This window comes from Haematobia irritans, chromosome 3, assembly GCF_050003625.1.
Source record: "Haematobia irritans isolate KBUSLIRL chromosome 3, ASM5000362v1, whole genome shotgun sequence".
NCBI lineage: Eukaryota > Metazoa > Arthropoda > Insecta > Diptera > Muscidae > Haematobia > Haematobia irritans.
In genome coordinates, this window is record NC_134399.1 from 229,089,969 (window position 1) to 229,110,887 (window position 20,919).

A 20,919-nucleotide genomic window follows, 5' to 3' on the forward strand; every position below is an offset into this window, starting at 1 on the left:
TTCAGGATTTCTTCTATTCAAAATTTGGTTTTCTACAGTAGGTTTACGACTTTTGCGACATACGAATTATACCGTCGCAAAAGTCACAGTTTGTGACAGGCTAACCCTGAATATTATCAGAATAACCTATTGTTTGACATATTTCAATTTTTTTTTTTTCATTTCGAATACGTCCAAACTGAAACAGATTTCTAAGTGTTTGTCCGAGAGTGGTTCCTGAGGACCTGTCTATGGGGTGCTCCTGCTAAATTGTCCTAGGACGTGTCCTTTGAGATGAGTCCAAGATGCGTCCTAAAATGTAAATTTACCCCGTCAATGACAAACCCATGTTAAAGTGACCGGTCCCTTCCATACGTTTTGACCAGAACTGGGACTGGTCCATACACACCAGGGACTAGTCCTGTACAGGTCCTGTGGTTGTTCCATTTCCCGTAAGGCGTCTTTAATATTTTATTTAATTTAAGCCAGCATTTTTGAATAGAAACCACCACCTTCAATAGGACAAACAACAAAGTTATTTCATTAACCGCCAGAGGGAGCTGGTGTTGCATATTGTCAACCGATTGTCAATGTCTGCGCAAATACCATCACATAAACATCAAAGCTTTTTGCCTACCTAAGTTCTCAATTCTCTCTCAAACTCTCTGCCATGAATGTCAACATCCTCGCAGCATCCTAAAATTGTTACAGACATCACGAAAAGCTCTCTATTGGTTCAAAACGGTTGCCAGTAAAGCACGTCGAGACTCGGGGAACGCAAAACAATTTTACGTGCAACGCTTGTCTAAAGACTGAAAACAGTTATCGTCACCGTCTCCGTCTCGCACTGATTGAGAAAGAGGAAATGAAGTGAAAATGTATCCAACACACATACGCACACACCATCAACCATAAAAGCAAGCCAATAAAATTGATGTGCAAGTGAAAGTGATTGAATTTTAATGTCCTTTACCGCGACAACCAACCGAATCTACCAACGAACGAGTGTTCTTAGGTCACAACGTAACGCGTAAAAAAATCCAAAATATTTTAACATTGCAACTAAATGCCAATAGTGATCCGTGGTACCAAAAGAGAATTTACATAATCTTCAATATTTGCTGTTTTTTCTTCATTTCTCTAAGAATCGTTGCCGTTTTATAAATTGCTTAGGGAGAATCAGCCAAAGCCCAGGAGGCATCTCATCACATAGTAGCATGTAATTGGTAAGTGGCCAAACGAGTGAATCCATTTAAGCAAAAGCCCGTAGGTAACAGTAGAGTGTTGCATTAGCGAATTCCAGCTAGGAATTCTAGTCTCGAAAGGATTTCGAATTTCAATAACACTCCCTTCACCATCATCATCATCATCGGCATCCTTCTCATTGAAAATTAAAGTTTTTCACCATTGTGAAGGATATTGAACTGGATTACATGATATTTGTATTGCCGCAATGTATGTAAATTATCTGCTTCGTATTGATATGAGTCTCTCCTGCAACCACTTTTGTCTACCAAAGCCACATGGTAAATTGGTGAAATGAACGCTGCTGCTACGCTGGCCACCACAACAGAGCTGCTCATCACTGCGGAACTTGCTTCGGTTCGCACACACAATATTGCACTTTGACACATCTTTATCCTTCAAGTGTTGGCCAAAGAGCTAAACGGTATAACGGATACACCGAGTTTAGTCATCTCGTTGTCGTCTTCAAGTTGTTTGATGTTGTTATTGTTGCTATTCTAAGTTTACCATAATCGACCATAGTCGTCTGATTGCATGCTGGTTGTTATTATTCCTTTGAAAAATCCGTTTATCCTTCAGTGGCACTGACAATATATTCTACATTAGTGCAGGTCGAATGTGGAATAATTTTCACAGAAAGTAGGACGAAGCCGTTTATTTCATAAAAATATTTGACCTCACTGACGCATTCAAGAGTGTCGCAAATGTTTCATATTCTCGTAAGCGACCATTTTCAACATTTCAGTTAGTTAAGATGTTTGTTTTTTATCGTTTGGAAGATCATTTGCACAGTACAACCGTATGCCTAGAAACAACGACTACCGAACAAAAAGTCCTCGATCTCGTCGATTGAGGGTGGATATCTAACCCACAGTAAGCGTTATAAAACCGTACCTACATGAAATTTTGCGCTTAATAAAGGGTATGACATATGCTTACTCCGGATAAGAAGTGATACAATTTTAAAATGCAATTTAAGCACATTCAAAAGCAGTTTCTGGGTCGTTTCACGCCAGTCAATGGAACGTATACTGCTCAGAATTATTAGTCTGTGCTGACATGAATAAAATTTTCATTGCTGAATTCATAGGTAAAATTTTCCACCGAATTCTCCTGATTTGACGCAATGCAACTTACTATTGCCAATCGGATGCACTGAAAAAATAACTTGTCCGCTTCCAAAGATTTTGTATAATGATTTTGGTATTGATTTCAAGTCAAGCGGAAAATTCAAATAAGGATAACTTTAACCCTTAAATGCACCGATTCCTTCAAAAAAATATATAATACGTAAAAAGGTAAAAAATAACATCCACAAAGTCTTTTTTTATTTTTTGGCGTTGTATAAAAAATGCTATCGTTGATGAACACACTCCATTTATTTAAAATTTTTCTTTCTTACATGCTATCTTACAAAATATTTCTTAACCTATCCCCACAACAACTTATCTCCAAACTCATATATAAATAGAAACCCATTATAGATCACACTGATCTCTCCTCAATTGATTGTGTCTTTGTGGGTGTCATATGTTTATCCCTACTCTGGAAATCCCATGCATTAAACTCTATATAAGTAACACACTATAAACAGAGTATACCATACAAACAGAAACATATAAACACAATTGATAGGTTATAAACAATTTTCAACCAATATCCACGATTCTACCCAGCTATGGACACATCTGATTTACCTTCGATAGCAACATGTGTTTGCTTAGGATAAAAGATGTTTGAGAAATTGAAACGGGCGTTTTTTTTTTCACAATTAGTGGATGTATCTTAAAAGATACAATGCGTATTAAACTAATGGTGAATTCGATTGGGAAAAAATGTATTGCAAAATATGAAGTACACTGTCATCTATTTTGGATCTTGTTTCCCTCACAATATTATGAATTAACAATAACTTTGGAATGACACTATCATCTGGGAGAAAATTCATTAAGGGAAAACGTAGTGTAACACCAAGGCAACATATTATTTGCGAAACGAAAACACCCAAAGTTTTTGTTTAAAAATAAACAATTTGATTGTAGTAGAGCATAGAATATATAGATATTTTTACACTAAATTGCTAACCATAGAATCGGGCAGCACTCAGTGATAAGAGAGAAGTTCACCACTGTGATATCACAATGGACTGAATAGTCTAAGTGAAAATGGAAGTTAATTACCAAAAAAATAGAGTCAAGATAAAATATGGGTCGTTTGAAATTTCGGTCCCCAAAAAAGAAAAGGCCTCATTCAGTGCAGGTTACGACTAAAACATATACCATGTGTTTATGAAGGCCAAACGTCTGAACAACATGCAACTCTTTCGTTGACCGAATTTGAAAAATAATGAAATAAAATGTAGTCATATCGAGCAGCCGAATATGGATTCTAAAAATTCGATTACTACGACAAATTTCGAGTCATTAGAATCAATCATAAAATAGGTCCACATTTCGATTTATTAACACTTCGTATCAGCTACGCTTTAGTAGTTTTTTTTCCTAAATTAATCGCTCCCTCCCATTAACAAACATAGATAAAAATATGTGTTCCATAACCAAATGTTATGTTTTCTCTACGTGTAGTAAAGATATTTTGGTTTGGTCTTTGTCGATGTTTAAAATGCCATTTTTTTTCAGCCGACACACGCAGAGAAAATAACATTTTGCTCTTAAAACATGTTTGAGGTGATCATATTCCTTCTCTGGGTGCAGTACTCCTTAGGTCATAATACAATTTATAATACAATGATATGGTATATTGTTGCGAATTTAAATCAACTAAACTAATTCGATAATTGTGCTCTTTTACATCATTATTACGTGTCCCCAATATCAAACGACCCACCTTAATATATATACTCTCTCTTTAAGATATTCAAACGATTGCCATGCATTCACAACAAACTAACCTGTGAAAATGGGTCAAATTTTGCCACGAAACAGTGTCGTCGTACTGCCCGCTCCCCAACCAAACTAAGCCAACATACAATCGAGATGCCCCCCCCCCCCTGCATTCTCATTCATTCATAGATGTCAGTGTGTCTCACTATATGAGCTTGAAAATGTTTCGACATAAAATTTCCAAGCTCAATATGCTTCTGTAGCGTGTGTGTGTGTGTGCGTTTGTGTTCGTGTATTTGTGGGTGTTGTAAAATGATTGTGGATGCTGGCAGCGATTTTTACGTTTATGTCAACGTCGACGCAGCCCTCACAATATAGTGAGTGCCATAATAGTTGTACTTGTACTGACATAGTGATTTCGATGATGGTGGTGCTGATATAGCAGCTTTCTGTTTGGTCTGTTTACTGTGCAGTTGCTGTTCACTTTCGCTTTCAATTCTACTTTTATGGAAATTTATAAATGGCAATACAAACAATTTTATTTCCATCATCGTTAACACAAAATAAACTAGCAAACAACACATACAAACATACACATGAACACACATACATACAGAAGAACATAAAATTCCGTAATGGTTATTTTATCTAGAGAAAGGACAAGGTTTGAAAATAACGAGATTACTTTCTCCCACTCATAAACACACACACAGACACACGGAAGTTGAAGTCCCATCCTCCTGCTAATGATAATTTAATTAGTTTCACTCCTCTAAAGATACTCTCGCAGGCCATCATTGACCATTAGATAGATATAGAGAGGAAGAGAGAGAGAGAGTGAGAGGAAACACCTGCTCTTGGCAAAAAACCACGACCTTAACAACATTCAAGGATTATCGTATAGAGATAAGAAAGTTCATTTAGAGTTTTTCTTTTTTGTGCAATCGTTTGGAATTAATCGCGAAAAGTTGCAAATTAAAATTCACCCCTTATGCATATTTTGCAAAAGTAAAAACCAGAATGGTTTTTTTAAATGTTAACACAAATCGGTATATAGTAATTCCCACTTAATTAACTCGCTTCGTCAAAATGACAACGCGTAATTTCATTTTCGATTTAAAATGCATTTTAGACGATTAAAAACAAATTGAATAAGCAAATAAACTCAATTTTGGTTCTCATTTCTGCTTACGATGTCAATTATAGCGTCTTGAAATAAAACGTAGTCAAAATGACGAAGGATGACGTTAGTGTACAAAAAATAACGATGACTTTCCAAGGTTTAGTGAGTAGATATGGGAGCTGACATAACTCCCTCAACTGGCATAATTTACCCCAAAGGTAATTAAAAGTTAAAAAGGAGATCAGTTCCATAAAAAATATATTTGGCCTTAAAAAAAGTAACTTCAAATTAAGTTTGACACATATTTGAGACTTCACTATTCAAAGTTTTAGATTCCCAATTCACATTTCCTTCCGCGTAAACATTTTTGATTCTCTCAATAATATATTTAACAGTTTGCATCGCAGCTATAACCAAGACAATTTGGAGTTTAATGTTTGTTAATTATGTATTTTTATGTAATGTATTTTTATATAAACGAGGACTTCAGTGGATAATGTGGTAAATTAAGCGCGACAGTTATTTAACCGTAGGCGTAAATAATAGGGAAATATATTAACCATACTGAAAAAAAAACGTTTGTCGTTAAACTATAGCTGAAATTATGACAAAAAAATTATTTTGTTTTAGTTAACTCTTAAAACTTTTTATGACATTTTCACCATCTCAATGGAGTTTTTTTTTATCAAGAAAGTCCAAAATATTCCATGAACTAAACGTGTGTCTTAATTTCAATGCTTACTAAACCAGAAAAACTTTTCCTAGACCTCCTAAAAATAGTAAGAATGAACTGCGGTGTGGTTAATATGGTAATGATTTGGCGCCAATGATTTTTTTTAATTATAAATATCCGACTATCAAAAAAACCTTTTTTCGGGAGGTTCAAGTATAGTTCACTTTGGGTTGAGTGAATTGCCCGAATTTATTCTGATAATTAGTTGATAGTTTTGCTGCAAGTAGAGGATACTGATGAGGAATGTGGTAATTCCGAAACGTGCGTCCATCCAACCATCTTGAATCTATAGGTCTTTTCCAAAATAAATTTGACAAGCATACTTTTCCTCTGTTGGTTAAGCTACACTTGTAGTTTAGTCAATGCATGGTTTTCAAAGACAATACACTTTAGAAGACGGGAAATTGGCTTGTGTCATACCAAGTTTTGCACTCACGGCGCTAGGTCCATACATGTTTATAATTTTTATACCCTTCACCACTACTGTGGTACAGGGTATAATAAGTTTGTGCATTTGTATGTAACGCCAAGAAGGAGTAATCATAGACCAACCTTTTAGTATACGGATTTGCTTAGAATTAAATTCTGAGTCGATTTAGCGATGTCCGTCTGTCTGTCTGTCCGTCTGTCTGTCCGTCTGTCTGTCCGTCTGTCTGTCTGTTGATGTATTTTTGTGTGCAAAGTACAGCTCGCAGTTTTAGTCCGATTGTCCTAAAATTTGGTATAGGGTCCTGTTTCGGCTCAAAGACGATCCCTATTGATTTTGGAAAAAATCGGTTCAGATTTAGATATAGCTGCCATATATATTTTTCGCCGATCTGGTCATAATTGGCGTGTATATCAACCGATCTTCCTCAAATTCCGTACATCCGAATATTTTATGGGTCTCGAAAGACTTGCAAAATACCAGCCAAATCGGTTCAGATTTAGATATAGCTCTCATATATAGCTTTCGCCCGATTTACACTCATTTGCCCAAAGAGGCTATTTTTAACTCCGATTTGGTTGAAATTTTGCACAGGGAGTAGAATTAGCATTGTAACTATGCGTGCCAAATTTGGTTGACATCGGTTCAGATTTGGATATATCTCCCATATATAGCTTTCGCCCGATTTACACTCATATGACCACAGAGGCCAATTTTTAACTCCGATTTAGTTGAAATTTTGCACAGGGAGTAGAATTAGCATTGAAACTATGCGTGCCAAATTTGGTTGAAATCGGTTCAGATTTAGATATATCTCCCATATATAGCTTTCGCCCGATTTACACTCATATGACCACAGAGGCCAATTTTTAACTCCGATTTAGTTGAAATTTTGCACAGAGAGTATAATTAGCATTGTTGCTATGCGTGCCAAATTTGGTTGAAATCGGTTCAGATTTAGATATAGCTCCCATATATATGTTTTTTCTGATTTCGACAAAAATGGTCAAAATACCAACAATTTCCTTGTAAAATCGCCACTGCTTAGTCGCCACTGCTTAGTTGTAAAAATGACTCTAATTTTCCTAAACTTCTAATACATATATATCGAGCGATAAATCATAAATAAACTTTTGCAAAGTTTCCTTAAAATTGCTTCAGATTTAAATGTTTCCCATTGTGTTCCACCCTAGTGCATTAGCCGACTTAAATTTTGAGTCTATAGATTTTGTAGAAGTCTATCAAATTCTTCCAGATCGAGTGATATTTAAATGTATTTATTTGGGACAAACCTTTATATATAGCCCCAAACACATTTGACGGATGTGATATGGTATCGAAAATTTAGATCTACAAAGTGGTGCAGGGTATAATATAGTCGGCCCCGCCCGACTTTAGACTTTCCTTACTGGTTTTATTTGCATTTTTTTTAAATGAAAAACTTAATTTTTTGAATTGAACAATGTTAAATTTTGAGCAATAAATTAAACATTATATTTCCCCGTCTTTTCCAAGATATTACCAACTCGTTATTTCTTTTTATTTGCCTATTAATGTATCGAACCAAACACGTAAACTACAAGTAGGGACCTAGCGCCGTCAATGGTTTGATGTTCTCAGCAGCCAATTTCCCATCTTCTAAAGTGTATTGTCTTTGATGGTTTTAAGCTGAAATCAAAAAAACAACAATAATTATAAAAAAGTATATACAGCACTAAGTTCGGCCGGGCCGAATCTTAAATACCCACCACCATGAACCAAATATTAGGGTTTCCTTTGAAATTTCAGGAGGGCTTGAGGACTTGAGGACACTTCCCGAAGATAACTTTAAAGATTTCACCTATGAGGACTATATGAGATTCTGGATTTATAAGAACCATTTTTGTTTGAGTTTTAGAGGAATCATTAACATCTCTTGTAAGTGTGCAAGAAAATTATAAAATAACGTCTTGATTTGAAATCTTAAATCTGTAGAAGTGAAATTTGGAAATTTTACATTGAGTTTCAAGCAATTTTCATGATCAGTGCGCCTTCTACACCCTCAAGAAGTGAAGTCGGTGTATATGGAGGCATTACCAAATGGACCGATAAAAACTTAATCCGATACACGTTTTTGTGAGCCTAAAATACCAGAATATTTACAATTTCAGGCAAATCTGATAAAAACTATGGTTTCTAGAAACCCAATGAGTTAAATCGGGAGATCGTTCTTATGGGGACTATACTAAAATATGGACCGATACTCACCGTTTTCGGCACACCTCTTTATGACCCGAAAATACCTCTAGATTTCCAATTTCAGGCAAATAGGATAAAAACTTCGGATTCTAGAAGCCCAAGAAGTAAAATCGGGAAATCGATCTATATGGGGGCTATACCAAAATATGGACCGATACTCACCATTTTCGGCACACCTCTTTATGGTCCTAAAATACCTCTAGATTTCCAATTTCAGACAAAGTGGATAAAAACTACGGTTTCTATAAGCCCAAGACCCCACATCGGGAGGTCATTTTATATGGGGACCATACCAAAACATGGACCGATACTCACAATTTTTGGCACACGTATTTGTGGTCCTACAATACCTCTACATTTCCAATTTCAGGTAAATTGAATAAAAACTGCGGTTTCTATAAGCCCAAGAAGTAGAATCGGGAGATCGGTCTATATGGGGGCTATACCAAAACATGGACCGATACTCACCATTTTTGGCATACCTCTTTATGGTCATAAAATACCTCTAGATTTCTAATTTCAGGCAAATTGGATAGAAACTACGATTTCTATAAGCCCAAGACCCCAAACCGGGAGGTCGGTTTATATGGAGACTATATCAAAACCTGGACCGATATAGCCCATCTTCGAACTTGACCTGCCTGCAGACAAAAGACGAGCTTGTGCAAAATTTCAGCACGATTGCTTCATTATTGAAGACTGTAGCGTGATTACAACAGACAGACAGACAGACGGACAGACAGACATCGTTATATCGTCTTAGAATGTCTCCCTGATCAAGAATATATATACTTCATATAGTCGGAAATCGATATTTCAATGTGTTACAAACGGAATGACAAACTTATTATACCCCCGTCACCATTCTATGGTGGTGGTATAATAAATACTATATAAATGGTAGTTAAAAATTCAAAAATCTCGTTATTTCAACATTGCATTATAGAAATATCAAAAAATGGAATACAATTTAGTTCAATTTTCGCACGAGTTAGTTCGGTTAGGTACAGTGGCTGCCCTATATTTCAGACTATACAGATACCACAATGATGAACTTCTCTCATATCACTGAGTGCTAGCCGATATCATTTTTAGCTCAATGACAGAGGACCTCCTGTTTATAGCCGAGCCCGAGGGAGCCACCGTGGTGCAATGACTAGCATGCTCGCCTTGCATACACAAGGTCGTGGGTTCGATTCCTGCTTCGACCTAACACCAAAAAGTTTTCAGCGGTGGATTATCCCACCTCAGTAATGCTGGTGACATTTCTGAGGGTTTCAAAACTTCTCTAAGTGGTTTCACTGCAATGTGGAACGCCGTTCGGACTCGGCTATAAAAAGGAAGTCCCTTGTCATTGAGCTTAACATGAAATCGGGCAGCACTCAGTGATAAGTGAGAAGTTCACCAATGTGGTATCACATTGGACTGAATAGTCTAAGTGAGCCTGATACATCGGGCTGCCACCTAACCTAACCTAACCTACAGCCGAGGCCGAACGACATTTCACATTGCAGTGAAACCACTTAGAGAAGCTACGAAACACTCAGAAATGAATAATCCACTTCTGAAAAACTTTTTGGTGTTCGGTCGAAGCAGAGATTGAACCAACGGCCCTTTGTGGGCAAGGCGGACATGCTACCATTTTTTTTTTCACTTCTTTTAAATTCATTTGCTTTTACACTTTTTATAATAACACTTTTTTAGATGGTAGTAAATGAAAATAAAAAAAACTTTTGCATCTCAGAAAACTATAGTTTTTTAGACCAAAACAAGTATCGTCCTTTCCAATTTCATCGGATACAGGCCACTATTTCAATTATTTTTTTAATTTGTTTGTCTCCTATCAGTGTATTGGATCCACATTTCGTCGATAGCCATTAATATATGTATTAATTTGGCGGGTTAAGGATACAAAATTAGAAAAATCGATGTTTAGTCGAAAAAAAAACTTAATTCGACGACTTTTAATTTTATGTTTTGAAACTAGAGTTATATCGTTTTATTGATCTTTTATGCCAGCGAAATAATCATCTGCCGTTGTTAACGTCAATGTAGTACATTGACTATTATCTATTTAATTTTCTCTGGTATTATACATTACAGTGATTTTTCATCATATAACAGGGGGGGGGGCACGATCTCAACCCACATATACAAAACTAAGCGCCCTCTTTTTTTCATCATAGGAATTCACTTTTTACTTCCACACATTTAAAGAAATCAGTTCAGCTATTTTGATTTAACAAAAATGGTGACCATTTCCCATCAAAGTCAATCAAACGAGACCCCATTTACTTCCCTACACATTCCAATTTACTCTCTTGTGGTCTTGCGACATTGAGCAACTTCACACCGAATTTGATTTAAAATTTTATATGTATTTTTTCTTAATCCAAATCCTTAATCCAAAATGTCACATTCTCATAAAAAAAAAACAAGATACAGTTAAGAGATAACACTAAAATGTTCATCTAATGATGGAACTGAGATGTAAAGGGAGTTGTCATCAACATTTTATGTTGATGGGAAGAAGCAATAAATTAACCTAACATAAATATATCTAATTATACAATTATTTTTCGAGCTTTATGGACAGATATAGATTAAGGAACATGGTTAATAGAGCCATTGAAAAGAAAACGCCAGATACAAATCTATACACGCCTGGACTGTACATGTTTCGGTTCGGGCGAATGAACCTTTCCACAGCCTTTAGTATAGATCTGGCTGGGAGAGATAACTCAATTTTGGGCCTTTTATGCTAACTCCTTATGGAGAAAACATTTGGGAAATTTCCTCTTACAAATTGAATCATCTTTTCTCCCACTGTACATCATCTTTTCATATAACATAAATATTTTTATTTTTGGTTGTACTTTGAAGCATTTATAGCTATCAAATCTGCTCGCTCAACCACATTATTTGCTGTGCAGGTTATAGCTGCATATCTAAAATACAGTAATAATATATAGTGGAAATGGTAAATAGGTTTTCAAAACCTAATCTCCCCAGTGGCCATTTTACGCTTATTGTGCAGACTTTCTATCGATTTTGGTTACTTTTTGGAAAAAAGCATGACTTTAACATACATATAAAAGTCTAAATTTCCCAGCAGCGGAAATAGGCGTACAGCAAGCGTTTTATAATGCCTCCCAATACATGCAGTAGGCATGCAAAGCACATACATACTCGCTTTCAGATTTACACGGCGTGTCATTGGCGATGAGGTCTCCTCTTAGGCTTCTCATAGTAGGGCGGAAAAACATACTGCAAAAAGAGCGCTATTATAATGCCTCATTTGGCAGGCATGGCAAACCCCCTGCAAATGCAGGCTTTTAATAAGACATACAAAAGTGCCATTTTGGAATGTGCTCAGACAAAAAAAGTAAAAACAAACTTCCATATTTTTTTACATTTCATATAATTTTTCTTATGTTCTGACATTAAATTAAACATTCCCACTATTTTATTTTATTTTATTTTTTTACTTACTTGTTTTTTACCGTCGCCGGTTTCGAACTTGGGTCTCATTCTTGATAGTCCTGTGTTCTACTCACTCATCCATCGCCTGTTATAATATGTTGATGCTAAAACCTCTACATAAGCTAATGTCTATTTATAGAACAAACAACAGCACACTTGCATTCTACGAGTAGTCACGATATTATGCCTACTCTGAGAAAGCAAGTTTACATGTGATAAGAGTAGTTTAAAGAGACAAAGACAACATCACACTTGCAATCTACGATTAGTCATGATATGATGACTACTCTTAGCATGCAACTTTATATGTAATGGACCCTTACTCAAAGTATTTTTAAGAACTTAACATTTCTCATGGGGTTTGTTTCTATTCAAATTATGAATTATTGTTTTATTGAGAGGATCTACATTCTACACGGAGAAAATGCTTGCCCGGTTCCAAAAATTTTATCTTTACACTAATGATTTATGGTATTGATTCCGAAGCTGAGAAGCAGAGAATTCATGTAAGGACACGTTCAAAGCGTGATTCTCTTTTAAATTTGAATTTTGAGTACTTGATACTAAAAAGTGCTTTAGAAATGTGTGAACGACAACACGCGCAAACCTCTAGTCCAGACTCGAATTTAAGTAAAACCTGTCTTTAAAATAAATGTTTAAAAACATATCTCATATTTGAACTTATTTTGCTTTGTAATCAAGATACATAAAGTCAACAAATTTATAGGCGATTTAATTAATTTTGAAGAATTTTTCTGAATTATTAAAACTAGTTGGCCTTGGTCAAACAAAAGTTTGTTTAATGTAAAAATACCCATTTTAAAGTCGAATCACTTAATTCTAACAAAACGATTTCAGTTTATCGACTTTAAAATAGGGAAAAAAAACTGTTTATCAGAGAAATATTTGGTCTGAAAACAATATTTTTGCAGTGTATCTCTTTTCTACCATTAACCACTCTTTTGAGGGGATTATTATTAGTTATTGCATATGTTACCAACACCCAGATGGAGACATGATAGGCACATGGTTTATTTGGCAATATTGCTCAGGGCCGGCACCAGATTCGACCCAGCCATGTCCGTCTGCCTGTGAACACATTTTTTTAATCAAATTCTAGGTCGTAGTTTTAATCTAATTTGGTACAAATATGTATTTTCGGCCAGAGTGAGATCCTATTAATGTTGGAAGAAATCGGTTCAGATATATATCTTTCACCCGATATACCCTCATATGACCGCAGAGGCCAAAGTTTTACTCCAATATACATTTACTCCAATATACGTAAAATTGTGCACAGGGAGTACATTCTATCTATTCATGCAAATTTTGTTTTAAATCGGTTCCGCTTTAGATATAGCTCCCGTAAACATGTAAACCTTAATTTTCTTATATACAGATATGGGAAAAAGTGAGAGGAATCTGCCACATCGTATGCGATCCAGATTTATCTCACAAACTTATTTTAATAATACCCCCAAATAAGTATGTTATGTTTACTAATTTAGAAGGGATAGTGTAGGGTATGATATTGTCGGCCCCGTCCGACATTCCTCTACACTCACTCGTTTTTTACTTTCCATTCCAGGGCATGAGCCGAGAGAGAGAGATTCTATAGAAGTGTAAACATTTGTTTCCAAATCTTTTCAGATTTAAATATATGCATATGGGAATATAAACCTTTATATATAGCACTCAACACATTTGAAAGATTTAAGATGGAATCGAAAATGAAGATCTACAAAGTGGTTCAGGGTATAAAATTCTTTCTTATCTTAACTTTTGCTATTTTTTTCTCTCACTTGTACGCTATAAAACATTTTTAGGAATTTTAAAAATTGGACTTTTCGATTAATTGAAAAGACGAAGACGACTTCTTGTAATACACAAATTCTAATAATGGACTTTTGATCATTTTGAAAACTTGCAAAATCGAATTTTAAAGAAAATGGTCAAAAATTCGACATAGATATGTATGAACATACATACTCTGAATATCATCTCCATTATTAAATTTTGAAAAAGTCGAAAACTCGAAAAGTACAATTTTCCAAATTTCGATGAAAAGTGAACGATTGAAAAGTCGACTAATCAAACGTAATTGCGAGAGGAAAAAAATAAAAGATTTTGCTGGTGTTTTCTGTGGTTATCTATATTTTTCCTAATTTTATATATAAGAAACGTAGGGATATTGTTTTGTTTTACTTCCTAAGAAAATATGGATCCAAATTTTTATGCACATTTTCTTAATACATTAATGGGTCATACATTTTGCGCATTTTAATATGCAACATTTTGGGTATGTGCAAACATTTTGGGTATGTGCAAAAATGCTCTCTTTGAGGCATGTAAAATTGCCTGCTTGTAGAAGCGAAACGTTCATGACTATCGGATCTTCGAAAAGCGCTTATAATTGCAGTGTAAATGAGAAGGCATCTAAGATTCCACTGCTGGGTTTCTTTCCATTGTAAAGGGTGATTCTTTTGAGGTTAGGATTTTCATGCATTAGTATTTGACAGATCACGTGGGATTTCAGACATGGTGTCAAAGAGAAAGATGCTCAGTATGCTTTGACATTTCATCATGAATAGACTTACTAACGAGCAACGCTTGCAAATCATTGAATTTTATTACCAAAATCAGTGTTCGGTTCGAAATGTGTTTCGCGCTTTACGTCCGATTTATGGTCTACATAATCGACCAAGTGAGCAAACAATTAATGCGATTGTGACCAAGTTTCGCACTCAGTTTACTTTATTGGACATTAAACCAACCACACGAATGCGTACAGTGCGTACAGAAGAGAATATTGCGTCTGTTTCTGAGAGTGTTGCTGAAGACCGTGAAATGTCGATTCGTCGCCGTTCGCAGCAATTGGGTTTGTGTTATTCGACCACATGGAAGATTTTACGCAAAGATCTTGGTGTAAAACCGTATAAAATACAGCTCGTGCAAGAACTGAAGCCGAACGATCTGCCACAACGTCGAATTTTCAGTGAATGGGCCCTAGAAAAGTTGGCAGAAAATCCGCTTTTTTATCGACAAATTTTGTTCACCGATGAGGCTCATTTCTGGTTGAATGGCTACGTAAATAAGCAAAATTGCCGCATTTGGAGTGAAGAGCAACCAGAAGCCGTTCAAGAACTTCCCATGCATCCCGAAAAATGCACTGTTTGGTGTGGTTTGTACGCTGGTGGAATCATTGGACCGTATTTTTTCAAAGATGCTGTTGGACGCAACGTTACGGTGAATGGCGATCGCTATCGTTCGATGCTAACAAACTTTTTGTTGCCAAAAATGGAAGAACTGAACTTGGTTGACATGTGGTTTCAACAAGATGGCGCTACATGCCACACAGCTCGCGATTCTATGGCCATTTTGAGGGAAAACTTCGGAGAACAATTCATCTCAAGAAATGGACCGGTAAGTTGGCCACCAAGATCATGCGATTTGACGCCTTTAGACTATTTTTTGTGGGGCTACGTCAAGTCTAAAGTCTACAGAAATAAGCCAGCAACTATTCCAGCTTTGGAAGACAACATTTCCGAAGAAATTCGGGCTATTCCGGCCGAAATGTTCGAAAAAGTTGCCCAAAATTGGACTTTCCGAATGGACCACCTAAGACGCAGCCGCGGTCAACATTTAAATGAAATTATCTTCAAAAAGTAAATGTCATGGACCAATCTAACGTTTCAAATAAAGAACCGATGAGATTTTGCAAATTTTATGCGTTTTTTTTTTAAAAAAAGTTATCAAGCTCTTAACAAATCACCCTTTATTATAATTTAGAATCTGCTATTGCGTTATTTAATGTCCTGAAAGATACATTGGTCCCCATTTCGGATTAGCACCCACAAATACCTTTTTTGGAGATTGAAATACTCATCTAATTTCCCGAAAATGTAGAATGTTTGTAAAAATAAGGAATTGTTTACCAATCAAGTCAATTCAGCAATGACTCAAAATTGATTAATTTTGATTTGTTGCTGCACAGTTGTGGTGAAAATGGGGCAAATTCTGAAGATTAATTCGGTCGAAACAGGGAGCGAACCCACGACCCTTGGCATGCAAGGCGGACGTAGCTACCACTTCTCCACGGTGCCCAAATAAATCTATGTTTCTGTTTCATAAAGTTTGTTTATTCGGCTTGTGGGCGCCGCAAGCTATGCTATATAAATATACCTTATATGGATAATTGTGTATTGATGACAATAACAGCAATATAGCTCAGTGGATAGTGTGTTGGCTTACAAATTGCATGGCCCGCGGTTCGATCCTCCGTTCAGGCGAAAGCTAAAATTTAAAAATTTTATAAAATTGAATAATTTCTTCTACATTGTTTGTATTATAGAAAAATGTGCTCAGAACTAAAAACCTCGTAGAAGCGAGAAAGATGTGCGGGAAAATGCAATTAGCCAGAAAAGATTGTTTTTAGAGTTAGAGTCTTTATCAAATTGTTTTTACATCCTGGAAAAGAATAAACGTTTATCACGAATATTTTATAATGTTCTTCCAAATAAACTTCCTTACAGCGAAAATCAAATGAGAAACGATCTTTGTGTGTCTAAAATTTCGTTTGGGAGGAAAGAATTATTTGTTTACGTGTGTGAGCGGGTAAGGTAATTGTTGGAAATGTTTACTAGTTTGATAAAAACTACAAATGGAGACCAAATTCACGGACCACCTAGAGCTCTAACTGTTTAAGAAATAAACGTAACCTATCACTATACCATACTTTTGTACACATTTTCGAATTCCTTGCCACTATACATAGTGTTTTGTTCTAAAATACAATTCTACCGTAATATAAGGTAGTATAAACATTCACTATAATTACAACCAACCATATTAGAATGGCTTTATTCACGGTCTAGCACTGATTGCTGTATGGAAGATTCACTTATTTTCGCTAAACGGAAATTACATTTGCCATTTAAAAATATACGCAAAACTAAATCTAAAATATGAATTAAACTAGCTCACACATGCAGTACATAATAAAATTCATTCACATACATATATGTTGTTCCTTTAATGCTGTAATCCCACACACACACACCCACACTTACCCACAAGGGACTGTCCTACATTATATTGTTCTTAAGAGATTTAACGCAATTATACACTCGACTGAAGGTTTTTTTATTTCCGCTCTGGCCCTTCATAATCGCCTTCTTAATTCTCTCTTGTTGATTTTTTTCTTCCTCATAGTTTCAGCATTACATTATTGTCCATTTTGTCCATGGGTCCTGAGTGTGTTATCGACCACATTCATTTACAGTCATCATCTATGCCTAAATGTGTGTGTATGTGTGTGTGTGTGTATGCATGTACTTTAGTAATTGCATCAATGCGCAGTAAAACAATGCATGCAAGTTGAATAAACTTTTGATTCGTTTACACATAAAAGGAAACCGAACAATAGAGAACTACACCGAAACAAAAGCGGCAATGCGTAACGTATACTAAATATGACTTTTTTTTTTGCATCCTGTCGCCCCTGTTGCATCTTTCCGACAGCTACACACCATAGCTGACAATTACTGAACGCTGAACAGACCTTCCATACGATTAAGGATAATAAATTCCTTTTCCGTCTATTTACAGATTTGAAGGACCACGAGAAACCATTTTGAAGAACAGCGATGGAATGAACATTACGGAGCATCTCACAAAATCCTTACTCAAGTATCCTTTCCACGAACAGACAAAATGCTAAGAACTGTTGGCCCAACAATAGCCTGCAGTTTAGTCATTATGCTGGTGCTTCATACAACCCCCGTCAGATGTAAACGAAGGGAGATGATAGCCGGTCGCCTTGAGAATGTTACACAGACCATAACAAAAATTTTAAAAGGCTATGACATTCGATTAAGACCGAATTTTGGAGGTAGGAAAACAAATCATATATTTTTTGCGAAATTTAATGCAAATTTCTTTCGTATGTTAATGATATCAAAAAAGGAGAACCTTTACATGTGGGCATGGATTTGACGATAGCCAGTTTCGATGCCATATCGGAAGTTAATATGGTAAGTGTAAACAATTAGAAAATGTACACGTGAAAAAATCGTATTCAGCGCAAAGGAAATTAATTGTTTTTAGTCCACGGTTATTTGAAAACTAATTTCGGATTTTCTTAAATATATTTTGACTTAACAATTCAACAATATATCTTGGAATTGTTACGTTCTGAAATGTTGGGGATTACCGAAGACATTGGAACTTACTCGGTTGTCGTCATTCCAATTTTCAATTTTTTATGAGATGATACATTGTAACACACTATTGCACAACCTGAAAAACTTGTCGGTAAAAATGTCCTCTATTCTTGTTTCCGAGTGTTTATTGTACTTTTTCAATGTTAAATGCCCAATTCCAAATATTCCCTGGGGAATGCTTTCCCTGGGAATCCATTTTCCCCGGGAATAAAATCCTCCTATTCTAAAAAGTTGTGGAAGGAAATAAAAAGGGAGAAATTATTTATGCCCTATTCCTGTATATCGAACAAAGGCTTTCTTTCGTATTCCAAACGAAAGAAAATTGATTTTTGTTAATATATTTCGAAAGGCAAGTCACTTCATACTTTGCTGTCGAGTAATAAACGAACATATACAATATGTGTCAAGAAAACAGTAAAAACATTCTTAACGTTTGAAGAATTCTCAGGCCATTCGATAATCAATGTATTCTTATACAAACGAAACGAACTTTCAAAAATAGAAAAACGCAAATCCATTTGTAGCTGAGGAAGTGGCGCACCAATATAACAACGTTCAAAGGATAGATGGGAGAAAGCTACGCGATGCCATCAACCCGCTTGGGTTGCCTGAAACTTTGTAACTACATACTTGTACATGAAGAGGTTGTTACTTAGTCAATGGGCTGCTTTACTTTCGAAGGTTTTACAAATATTAAATAAATAAATAAATAAATAAATAATAAAATAAGCCTGCTTTCTAATACCTGTTGGATTGTTAGCAGCCCACAATCCACTTAAACGCAAGACATTTGGATTATCCGCACTAATAAAATTAAGCTCCGCTCTAAGCTTCTTTGTCGAAGATGGCTATTAAAATGGCGTAAGAAAAGATCGAGACGTACTCGTATCTGTGGCCCAGTGTAGCCGGAGCATGATTTTCTATTTTGTTTATAATATACTTACATTTTGGTTGCAACTCCCTTGAAATATTCCCAATAAGAGTCATCGTTTTTTCCTTTTGTTGGCATTCGTAATACTAAGTTTTCACCAAGGAGATTTCGAAGTTGGTTTAAAGGGTGATACGGTCAAAATTTGGTCAAGGGAAAACGCGTGTAAATCGGTGAAATCGTTTATTTAAAAAATCAAATTAAATTTCTTTTTCAAGTTCAGTTAGTATAAAATTCAGGAAAAATATTCAGTTAGGCTTTCGCTTTTCCAAATCCGAATTGCCGGGCCTCACGCTTGACACCTGCCATCAGATTTTGTACAGCCACCTTGTCCACCTTCTTCGCCGCAGAAAGCCAGTTTGCTTGCACTGCTGCTCGTCCTTAGCAGTTTTTTTTTGGTCTTCTTTAGGTTCCGCTTGACAATAGCCCAGTATTTCTCAATTGGGCGGAATTCTGGCGTGCTGGGAGGGTTTTTGTCCTTGGGAACCACCTGCACGTTGTTGGCGGCGTACCACTCTATGGCCTTTTTACCGTAATGGCAAGATGCCAAAACCGGCCAAAACAGTACGGAACAACCGTGTTTCTTCAGGAAAGGCAGCAGACGTTTATTCAAACACTCTTTCACGTAAATTTCTTGGTTGACAGTCCCGGAAGCTATGAAAATGCTGCTTTTCAAGCCACAGGTACAGATGGCTTGCCAAACCAGATATTTCTTTGCGAACTTTGACAGTTTTATGTGCTTGAAAATATCTGCTATCTTTCCCCTTCCTTTTGCCGTATAAAACTCCTGTCCCGGAAGCTGCTTGTAGTCGGCTTTGACGTAGGTTTCGTCGTCCATTACCACGTAGTCAAACTTCGTCAGCATCGTCGTGTACAGCCTCCGGGATCGCGCTTTGGCCGTCGTATTTTGTTTATCATCGCGATTTGGAGTCACTACCTTCTTGTAAGTCGATAGTCTGGCTCGTTTTTTGGCTCGATGCACGGTTCTAGACAATACACCCAGCTTATTTGCGGCATCTCGGAGAGAGAGGTTAGGGTTTCGCTTGAAACTACCGGCAACTCTCTTTGTCGTCTCAGCGGCTTCCGGTTTTCGATTTCCCCCAGATCCAGACTTCCTGGCTGTCGACAAACGTTCCCCAAACACTTTAATTACATTTCTAACGGTTGATTTGGCAACTTTTAGCGATTTTGCCAGCTTTTCGTGCAAGTAGCTCGGATATTCGCGATGCGCGAGCAAAATTTTGATACGCTTGGACGGCATTTTGACAACTGAAGAGTGAATTCCAAAATCAAAATAGGAGCAACATTCTACACACACACACCTTCAAAATGAGGGGTGTTCAGGTTTTCTAAATGCAAAATTGAAAGAAATACGTCAAGTTTATATTGACCATATCACCCTTTAGAATAAGTGAAAAGAAAAAATTCCCCAAGGAGATTTTGTTTAGAATAGGGGAATAGGGAAAAATTCACAGGGAATTGTTATTCAGAATTTGGCTAAGTAACTTTCAAAATTATACAGATATTTGCATCAAACTTGCCTCAAATACTTCTCATTGCTATAGGTCGCCGAGTATTGCTCTCCATGGTTCATATCATGAGACTCCAGAAGGTCTATTTTTCATCCAATCCGCTCGAAATTCGGTACGTGACGTGTCGTTGTTACTGATTTATACGGGACTGCTGAAACTCATTTTGT

General features: G+C 36.2%; 1 protein-coding gene across 1 annotated transcript in view; it reads left to right on the forward strand.

The window, feature by feature from the left end:
• The first annotated feature begins 734 nt into the window (after positions 1-734).
• Positions 735-20,919, forward strand: part of Lcch3 (Ligand-gated chloride channel homolog 3) — a 33,468-nt gene continuing 13,283 nt past the window's right edge. Inside the window, exons 1-3 of the mRNA XM_075298302.1 lie at positions 735-1,205; positions 17,679-17,961; positions 18,036-18,103. Coding sequence (XP_075154417.1) covers positions 17,784-17,961; positions 18,036-18,103 — 246 coding nt within the window. The 5' untranslated portion in view covers positions 735-1,205; positions 17,679-17,783. The remainder of the gene's footprint in view (positions 1,206-17,678; positions 17,962-18,035; positions 18,104-20,919) is intronic.